This window comes from Alnus glutinosa, chromosome 2 (genome assembly GCF_958979055.1).
Source record: "Alnus glutinosa chromosome 2, dhAlnGlut1.1, whole genome shotgun sequence".
NCBI classification, from domain to species: Eukaryota; Viridiplantae; Streptophyta; class Magnoliopsida; order Fagales; family Betulaceae; genus Alnus; species Alnus glutinosa.
In genome coordinates, this window is record NC_084887.1 from 22,604,953 (window position 1) to 22,615,722 (window position 10,770).

At 34.4% G+C, this 10,770-nt stretch overlaps 1 protein-coding gene across 1 annotated transcript; it reads right to left on the minus strand.

Moving 5' to 3' along the window:
- Positions 1-1,655: 1,655 nt before the first annotated feature.
- LOC133861058 (transcription factor LAF1-like) lies at positions 1,656-3,925 on the minus strand. The gene is made up of 3 exons (XM_062296755.1): positions 3,639-3,925; positions 2,675-2,804; positions 1,656-2,446 (listed from the first exon to the last, which is right to left on the minus strand). Exons 1-3 carry the CDS (start codon positions 3,772-3,774, stop codon positions 1,819-1,821), a joined length of 894 nt encoding a protein of 297 aa, XP_062152739.1. The 5' UTR covers positions 3,775-3,925; the 3' UTR covers positions 1,656-1,818.
- Positions 3,926-10,770: the final 6,845 nt, after the last annotated feature.

Consider the following 10,770-nt stretch of genomic DNA (forward strand, 5'->3'; position numbering starts at 1 on the left):
TGTCTTTTTACATGCTTATATATATAAGAAAGTGCATGTTTGTCTTGAAGTGCATGTTGTGTTGCGAGGGGAGTTTGAGTAGGATTGTTGAGTTGGGGTTTTTGGTACTTTCAAGTGTTTGAAATTTTTTAGGAGCATTTTCGTAATTTCATATGTACAAAATTACGAAAATACCCCTAAATATAAAATTAACATTGAATAAAATGTACATTATCAAGAATACAATTCTCTTTCTTATTACCATGAATCTATGTTTGTTTGTAAATACATTAGTATGAATCCATTAGATTCGATCGGTAATAATTAATGGATGTTTGTAAATACTTTAGTATATATAAATCTATGTTTGTCTTTTTTCATGCTTATATAAACTGATTTAAACTAGTCATTATAGATATATATCGACATGGCTGATCATTTAAATGAAGAACAGCACAAGGTTAGCATAATCGATATTCTCTCAAACAACATGTTGACTGAAGTCCTTACGAAGGTTGCTTCATCTTCCTTCACCGACCTCTTCAAGGCGAAGCTCACCTGTAGAGATTTATACGGGTTGGCAGAGGAGGATCATATCTTCCAACAAGCGTCGTAGGAGAATATTCCGCATTCTTGGTGTACAAATGCAGAAGTTATGTTTTTAAAACGTTACAAAGAGAGTAGAAACCCAGATGCAATATTTAGAGAAGGCATGCTTGGGTACTTCACTTCCAAGAATCCCAAACTTGGGCTTAAGTTGTTAGAAACGGCTCATGAGAAGGGACATATTGAAGCAACGTATATATTTAGTATTATTTTAATTTGTTTAGGGTGTCAATTAAAGCATCAAGACTTGCAAATTTTGTCTTCTTTACTTTTTTGCAAGTTAAAAGGCTCAAAAATAAAAGAATGACGTTGGAGAATAAAAGGCCATGTACAAGCCATGTGGATCAACAATCGCATAGCCATGGGTCAAGAACCTTACTGCCATGTAGAAACATGACGCAATAGAATAACGCCAAATTCTTTGGTGTAATCAATCACGTATAAAATTTTACAGGTTAGTATTCCCATTTTTTTTTGAAGTGGGAGTGTTTTCCATCGCATTATTGGTTAAGAGTGAGGTTCATGGGCAAATAGAATTGAAAAATGATAAAATCATAACTCTATCACAACTCCCTCACAACCCCCACCCACAATGGTGTTGGGCCCATGTGTGTGGGCCCCACACCAATAGAATTTGATTGCGTAGCACCCACTCTGCTTGACATTCATTCTTCATTCCTCAAGAATAACATAATGTCAATAATCTAGGTGGTCAGGGCTGGGATATAGTGGATACAGCTTATTTGTATGTCATGTGCACTCATTTTTCATAATCAAGCTATATATGGCAGGCCTAATCAAGCTGGGCTCGACCGGTCTAGATCAGGTTGGGTCCGGCCAGTTGGTCCTTCTTTTCACCTAGGCCATGCCGGCCTAGATCAGATTGGCTTGGCCCGTTAATGTCTTGAAGAAGCCCATTTATAGGGAATTTATGTTTTGGATCCCATCCAGCTAAATTTTTTTGAAAGTGTAATGTCAATGCTGGGGAAATTAGACCCATAATAGAAAATAAAGCCCGCGCATGTAGAAGTTTTCGATCACATTATTAGAAATTTAAATACCGAAAGAAGTAGCACAATGAATAACCGTTCATTAATCTTATTTTGTCCACAATATTTCCTATTTCATTATGAAAGGAAACTCTATTTTAGACCATTTGTAGTACCAATTTAATTATTACAAGAACAATTAGAAGTTACTCTTGCCTGATCTTGCCCTTGAATCTTGCCCTTATTAGTACATTACATTATTACTAATGTTGAAATCACTGCATACATTACCCTCGGAGATTAAACCGACAATCCCACTTTCTGAGATTTGATCTTCGAACTTAAATTGTGAGCTGAACATTTCAGTGGCCGAACCACTCCCATGACTTAGCCCGTCATGAAACTCACCGCTATACATTCCATCATTCAACAAAAAACCATGCATGGGAGTGTATTGCATGTTCGAATTATGAGAAAATGCATCTCTAGAAATCAGTCCCTCACCTGAATTTGCAAAGCTCCCACCATGAACGTGATCTAGGGAAAGCCATTCAGAGAATAAAAGCTTTGGTAAGAAGCTACGGTTAGCCTCCTTAGGGAAGTCAGAAGTACTCTGTGAAATGGATTGGTCAGTATATGTTGATGTTTTTTCCATGTATTCAATTGAAGAATCAGAATTTGGAACTCCAATTCTGGCCTTCTTGGGAGAGAGTGAGGAATCCATAGTATCTGAGCTTGAACTAGCATACGGAGTTTTAGTGTGAGCATCCATTTCTTCAGCTTTGTTCACTTTCTTCTTCAAATAGGAATGCCAGTAGTTCTTTATCTCATTATCTGTTCTTCCAGGTAAATGATGTGCTATCTGCGACCACCTGCTCATTAAAATTAAAACGGGCTAAAACATGGGATACCTACAATACCAATTTTGATAATTTGAAATTATGATTGCAAAGCCAGTGATATTTCGTGGTGAATGAAATTTTCCTTTTTTTAGGGAAAAGAAAAAAAAAAAAATTGATTGCAGCATATTCATCTCTAACCATATATAGAATTATGAATGTTGTACTAGATTTTGAAGCATTAAAATCATTCTCGCTTACTTGTTGCCCAACATGTGATGAAAGGTCAGGATTGTCTCCTCCTCTTCCTTGCTAAATATCCCTCGCTTTAATCCTGGCCTTAGGTAATTAATCCACCTTAATCTGCAGCTTTTTCCATTCCTCTGTAAGCCTGTGTAAAAAATATACATACGAAAAGAGGGTCAACTGATGAGTTTATATATATTATTGGGCTCAAATTTTTAATTAAGTTGAAGCTTTTGGATTAACATGTATCGATCCCAACATCTTTTAATTTGTCAAATCTTCACTTGGATATTTCCTCAAATGTTTATATTACTTATATTTTAATCAAGTCAAGTAGAAATTAATTATATTTTGTATTTTTTTTTTTTTTAAAAAAAAGGTGGATGTACGTACATCACCATCAGTATTTTTTTTTTTTCACACTAAAATTTCGGGTTTTACCAGAAATATATTATTTTGTTGTTGTTGACTCGACATACTATATATTATATCCTACCCTACTCCACTAACCTCCAAAAAATAAGTAAATTATTAACTGATAAAAGTAAAAAGTGTAAAAATTGCATTAATATTTTTCGACCAAGCTACGAAATGAAGTAAATGGTGAAAATGAAAATAATCATGCTGAAATAGAACCATAAAATGGGATTTTTCTTCGTAATGACCCATGTGAAATTTTATCAACGTCATTAATAACCCAGTTAGCTTGCACTTATCATGTTTTTGGATGTATTTATGGCGTACTTGTTAATGTCGCTAGGAATATGTAGGCATATGAACAAATATGAAATATAAATGCTTAAACCATCAAGCTTTCATCCATATATTCAGATTATTATTAGAAAGCAGACAAATTTACGATTTGCATTTTCTATAAGAATTTAAGCTCACAAATTAAGCATGAATATGGTGCCGTAGGCCGCAATGTGCCAGACGTGCTGAAGGGGTATATATATATATATATATATAGCAAACTCACCGGCGTTTATGGGGACGGAGCTCCAGCAGCCATGGCCGTGTCTGATGATATAGTTTCGGAGCCTTTGATCCTCTTCCGGCGACCATAAGCCCTTCCTGTGCTTTGGCTTTGGCTTGTCTGATGGCTTGAACCCCATTTTGCCTATCAACGTTCAGAATTTCAGCTTAAAAACAGCTTTTATGTGCTTATATATAATTTGTCTATGTTCTGTGTTTCTGAGAGAGAGAGGGAGAGGCCGTGTGTCTGTGCTGGGGTTATGGCCTGAAGAACAATATATGGGCAAGCCAATCATGAAGACTTTGGTATTTAAAGCAATGATTAGTTGAATTCTTGCTCCTTAATTTCGAAAAGATAATCGATTTTTTTATTATTATTATTATATTATTCTTTTCTGTACAACCTAAAGAAAGTTTTGAGTTCTTACCAATGCCAATGTTACCATATGATGTAAACTAAACTATATATATATTTACCCATTATTTAACTCTGCCCTTCCTCTCAAGGAAAATCAGATTAGGGCTCCATATTCATGACTAGCTACAAACGAACACGGAAAGGGGCAGATAATTTTGTCTGTAGTCCTTTGCCTTTTCCGCAAGACGTGTATAAGAGGTTAAAAGATCAATATATGTGACAAGTCATCCGTAATTCACATAAAGTGGGTGATTTACAAAGACATTTATGCATGTTAAATCTCACATGCTTGCTTACGCAGATGAAATTATGCTTTTTAAGTAAATTATTAAGGTTGACAATTTTTGACAAAATTCACTTACTCGATATGAAATCAAAAGATTAGGGTTGAGACGTCTGACTCATTTAATTACATAAGAAAAGTTAGGGTTAACCTATATAGTCTTATATCTATATATGCATACTTCGACACGACTCAAACCCGACACACGACATAATGGCAGGCAATTTTGGACATAACCTCTAAACTTAATACGAACTCAATACAAAATTAAAGGGTTAGGTTGAAGAATTTGACTCGTTTAATTAAATGGGTCGGATTATAGTTAATCTATATAGTCTTATAACCATGCTTTGACACGACTCGAATCCAACACGCAAACAAGAACTGCCTCCCCTAATAATTATCGGAAAGCTCCAAATGTACCACAACTCTGTTAAATACCCGGTTCTTTTACTCAGTTCAACCGTACCATCAAAATATAGGATGTTTTCTTGAAACTTGTAAAATTTACTTTATAGTGATCAATTCAATTATTCAAACTCTTTTCACGCTACTGCGTTGCAAAGTCAATGGCACATTCGGTTTCGCTGTAAAGTCGGAACAAAAAGATGTCAACCAAACATAAAATAGGATGATTTTCCCTGAGTTCATATTCCCCAGCAGAAGTAGCCAAGCTAGAGAATCTGCAATCCTGTCTAGCTTGTATAATGCATCTTTCAGTTGACCCAAGTTAAAAGGCATAAAGACGGGGGGATATGTATAGTCAGAAGAACCCTTCTAGGCTTTCCAGAGTCACGAATTTGGCAGAATTAATAGAATCATTTTTAATCTTAATCTAAAGCTTGCTAATTAGACATGGAAGCCATAACTTTCACGATCATCAGTGGCCTTTTCTGAGATGGTACTTTCAATACGTGAGGATTTTAGGTAAAAGACAAAATTTCTCTCCTACCTAGCTAGAGCTACGTACCTAGTTTGGAAGTCGATGATTCATCGACTTTAATTTCCTTGGAAGCAACTGAAGAAAATTTGCAAAAGTTAAGGTTCCTAACAAAAGACATGGAAGATGTTTTATTGAAATTAGGAAAAAAAATTAGAGCTAAGTTGTTGGCGTCATCTCATTCCTCCTTTACCGACAGTTTTGTCTCAAGCAATGCATCAGCAGCTTAATTGATCAGCCAGCCTATTGTAGTGGCAGAATTCCAACCATTCAAAAATATTGACTTTACTGTAAGATGTGGAAATTCCAGCAGAACAAAAGAACACCGACATATATATATATACAAATTCAATTATATCCCTGCTGTGCCTCATGTTACCTAATTTGTAAAGAAAAAGAAAAAAAAATCCCCTTGTTCTGATTTTGATAAAATTATGAATGATTTGATGAGATGGACAGGAAGCAATTATCTTCATGAGTCACTGTCGGGAATCAGCGAATTTGGTTCACTGGTTCATTTTAAAGTATTTTTGACAGACTGTACTGATTATATAATTAGTGAGAGGATTATTATTGAACAAAAGAAAATGAAGCTGGGAATTGATCATCCAATAGAGTGATACAAAGGAAACTTCTCCCCGAATAAAATAGATTGCAATATTGTCAACGCCAGCTCTCCCCATTTGTCTATGTATGAAGAACAAATTAAGTGGTCTTCTTACCAACTATACTCTCTATTATGCATCTAATTAAACCTTTTCAAGTACAGGAGCCAAAGCTTGTAACTGGGTAGTTACAAAAAGGAAAATCCGAATCAAAGTCACAACTGTATGTCATATTCATCTGCCACCCACCCAATCATAAGTAACGGGGTCCTATGGATTGTTAAGAATTAACTTTATTGTTTGTTTACCTACTCATTAATATAAGTAACCAATCATCTTATTCTCTGTTAATCAATTATATATATTGTATTGTTCTACATTGGTTATTGGTGTGTATCTCATGTATTATTTGCATCTATATATAGGTCTTTTGCGCAGTATTAATTATGTATGATTCAATATATATATAGAGTCTCATTTTCAACATGATATGATTAGAGCTGCTGTTAAAGGAGAATGTTAAAGTATATATTGATTAAATTATTAAAAATTTACTTCTTTATGTTATCTTAAGTTTTTGAAAGAAGTGATTTTTCGTAGCTCTATGTAAAGATTGGCGCTCTACTTTTGAAGGTGGAGATGAATAATATGTACTAAATCAGTGCCATGGAGCAGAGCATGAGTTTTACACACGCTGAAAAAATTGAGAGAGTTAGGAGGACACGTTTAAGTTGATTTCTTACTACCTGCCATTTCCAATGTGCCATTTCATACCAGTCGATTATTTCTCTCTGTTAGTTTTTAGGCCAACAAATTGCGTATTCAAAACACCTAGTTGTAAAGTTCACAAGGTTAATCAAGTTGTGTACTTGGAATGGTAAATTATCTAAGCTTGGTTCAATAGGTCCAGACGAGCTGGTCATAGTGTTGTTCGTTCGGTGGCTCGTTTCCTTGCAAGTTCGGACGAGATGATTTGAAGAAGTTCTGGGTTGGACAGTATTGCTTATTCCATAGCTTGTTCGGTATTAGGTCCGGATGAGAGCTTATTTGAAGAAAATCATGGTTTGGCAGTGTTGGCCATTCGCTACCTCGGTCGATATCAAGTTCGGACGAGAGCTTGACAATGTTGCTCGTTCGCTACCTCGAACGCAAGCTAGTCCGGATGATAGCTTATTTGAAGAAATTCATGGTTTGGCACTGTTGGTTGTTCGCTACCTCTGTCGATATCAAGTTCGGAAGAGGTCTTGGCAATGTTGCTCATTCGCTAGCTCGATCGCAACCATGCCAACCAAGTCCAAATGTGCCACTTGAGAGAACTGTAAAATCAACTGAGAAAGCAGTAAAACCCTCAGCAGGCCAGTCTGGACGCGGCTGCATTATTTGGGAAATCGACTTTTAGACTTCAAGCTTATTTTTCCAAATCTATATATATATATAAGGCACGATTTTTAAGAGACCCCAATTAATGCCATAATTCATTATGGTAAGAGAGTGTTCCTTCTTCCCTATGCCTTCACGAGAAATCTCTCTTAAAATTAGTTTGGCTAAACCACATAAACCTTTACATCTCAAAAACCTTCAAGCCCACGAGAGTTTTGAGATAGGAAATCACATAGAAGATTAAAGATTAGCTAGAATTCTGGAGCTATTTTGTTTGTGGTAGAAGACAAACAGATCGTTGTTGGGTATATCAGTTTCTTACGATACTTATTCCGCCAAGAAGATTCTTAATGATACTTTTCAAACAAAAAGACGTACAGTTGATGTGATGTTTCGTCAGAAAAGAATTCCTAGTGAAGTTCTCATCCGAGATACACGTGTCATGTCATGTGCAATTAAACTAGTCACGAGATCCCCAGGCCCCGAAACAAAAACAAAACCCTCACAATTAATTACCCGTCATATGGCTGATGCTATAGCTAGCCTATACATATATATATATATATTTGTTGTAAATATCTTTTTTGCAAATTCAAGTGGATCAACATGATGAATTTAATATGCGATTTGGAAATAATGAAACACGTTCAATTGTTGTAGTATATATGAGGAATTAAAAATATGTCATTGAATTTCGTACTGGAGTTTTAAACTATGCTGGAAAGATTTGACATATATATATATAATAGCTTAAGGTGTAGGAATTCTTCTATTGTATGGCCACAAGGGGCTGAATTTTTTAAAAAAACAAAAGAAGCACCTTTAAAGGTATGTTTATATGTTTATTAATTAATATATTTTGGGATGTGTGTATGTTTTTGTTTTTGTTTGAAAATGTGTTCTGATGTAACTTTGACAAAGACGAAAATTATTTTTGTATTTTAAGTTGTTTTTTTAATGTATTTGTCCTAAGAATGAAAAATAAAAGACAAAAAACAAAAGCTTTTACAGACATATAACCCTAATTTTTCATTGTAAACAAAGTTAAGATATTATGCACTTGCCAATGCCCCTTTGTTTTAGAAGTTGCTAACGACTGCTAGAATGTCTAGTAATGACTTTTGTACCAAATTTTGTTAGTAAGCATCTTATTTGGAATGATTTATAAAATATCGACTCATTTCATAAAATTGTCGTCGCGACCATATCATTGCTAGACCTTTGCCGAACGTATGCCAAGCAACCGCCGCTGATTTTTCGTACGAGCCAAATGCCAAAAATTACTTTCAAGAAGAAGAAAAAAAATTATTTTTTCTGAAAATTGATTTCGTAGAAAATATTTTTCAATGAAAAACGTTTTACATCAAAACATACGGAGCATTAGTTTGAAACTAAATATCAAGGAAGTCCAATAAATGATCAATTAAAGCAACTATTTTCTATGAGTATTGTTTTCATCAACATTTCCATGCCATCCCACAGGTTTTCTCTGAGTATTGCTGCAAAGCAAAAGCAACTATTTTGTATTAGTATTGCAAACTGCAGAGCAACTATTTTATTTTATTTTTAATTTGGCCCTTCTTTAATTAAAATGGAGGGGCAAAATATAACTTACAAAATTCTCAAGATTAGCCGGTTCCGCACAAAGTCAAAGATTAATTGCCTTATCTTGATATAATAGCTGTATTTTCTCCAAAAAAAAAAAAAAAAAAAGAAGAGAGAGAGAGAGAGAAAAGAAAGAAAGAAAGAAAGAGAGAGTGAGAGGATAATGTCATAGCTCTTAATTTTAAGGATCAGTTTAAAGAGAATCTTTCTTCCTTTCTTAACTCTCGGCATGTAGTGCCCAGAGGCGGTAGGTTTACCTGTTGAAATTTCTGAGCTTTGGATTATTTTTTTTAATTATTATTATTTTTTTCTTTTCTTTTTATATAGGGAAGTAGGAATCTCCCTTGAGAGAGTTGAGAGTTGATTATCTTTTAGAAAAAGGCCAAAAATAAAAGGGGGGTTCATAATAGCAGATAGAGAAGGCAAATGAGACGTTAAGGATATCTGTGTTAAGTTGTCAAAAGATTCAGACAGCTTGGACAGCATCAACTGCAAAAATTAAAGGATATCATGCACTAACAACAACAACCTAGTTGTGTTTTATGGTCTCTGGTTTATAATGTTTATTTTATGAGAATCTTTCAATGGATAGGCCATAGTAGATCGAGATCGATCGAGTAAACAAACAATTACAAAACATGGGGTATTATATAGGCAAGACAAGAACAGAGCTGATCATACATTGGAGAAAACAATTCAAAACATGACGAGAGCCTCTTATTAAAATCAATGATTGATATCACAAAAGTAGAATAAAAAATTAAGTTCCTGGTAAGCTACCAAAATTCAGAGAACTGCCTAGGATTGGCATCATGACTGGCTTCCAATTGGTCCTCCTTATTAAAACAAGGAGACCAATTCTATCTTTGAATAAGCCATTCAAAGTCAAACTATACTGGCTAGCTATCAGAACAAATAAACAAGAGTAATGCTAGAAATTATATTTTTATCTCACAACTATTTCACAATGTTGATGTGTGTTACGTGAATTATTTCACATACACGTAACGGGATAATTTGTTCGGTTTTGAGGGAACCTATACTTTTTAGATTCGTTAAAAGGAACCTAAAATTTTTCAAACATATGATTTCTCATTATTTCATCATGCTTAAATAGAAAATATTACAACCGTAAAGGTGAAAATAAAAATATGTATTGTAATCAAATTATTTGATTTGATTACTATCAATTATAATCAATCCTCTAAAAAGTACTTATCCTATAAGGTAAGTATCAAATCGTAACATATATTCTAACGTAAGGAAAATATCACAACATATTTTATATTCTAATATTAATATTTGCTCCGTGTAGAATTCTATTTCCATGACAATGAAATAATCGATATTAGAGCAAAAGTTTTCAAGAATCCTTCTTCTCTCCTTCTCTCTCCCTCTCGCTTTCTCTCTAGAGTTTTCTAGAGTACTAAAGGGGAGTGAAAATGAGCGAAATGGGTCATCCTTAACAATTTATAGGCTCGTCATTCAAGTACAAAATGCTGAGATGTCCAATTTTCATTTGCATGCAAGAAGCATCGATCATTCATTAGGGTTATGTCAACATCGATTGATTGATAATGTAGATAGATTGATCATCTACTGTTGATTCACACTAATGTCCAAAAAAATAAAATATCCAAGTTTCTCCCACTTAGAACCAATCTTAACATACTTAGCATTAACTAGAGCACAATTACCCTAATTAAAGAGCAGGGTGTCACATGTACTATACTGAATATACAATATAGATCGATCACTATCCATACCAAATGATCGCTGCAAGAACTGATAGATCGCTATAGGAACCGATCAATCGATACTAGTCGAAATGCAGAAATTTGAGAGTTTTGTACTAGATTTAGGGTTATCTCTTAGGAAAACCCTCTTAATGATAGTATATTTCGC

Bases quoted from the DNA above. Each gene is read 5' to 3' on its own strand.
- LOC133861058 (XM_062296755.1), bottom strand. From the start codon at position 3,774: ATGGGGTTCAAGCCATCAGACAAGCCAAAGCCAAAGCACAGGAAGGGC. The intron at 2,805-3,638 runs GTGAGTTTGCTA...TTTTTTACACAG, and splicing joins CTCCGTCCCCATAAACGCCG to GCTTACAGAGGAATGGAAAA. The intron at 2,447-2,674 runs GTAAGCGAGAAT...TTTAATGAGCAG, and splicing joins CATCACATGTTGGGCAACAA to GTGGTCGCAGATAGCACATC.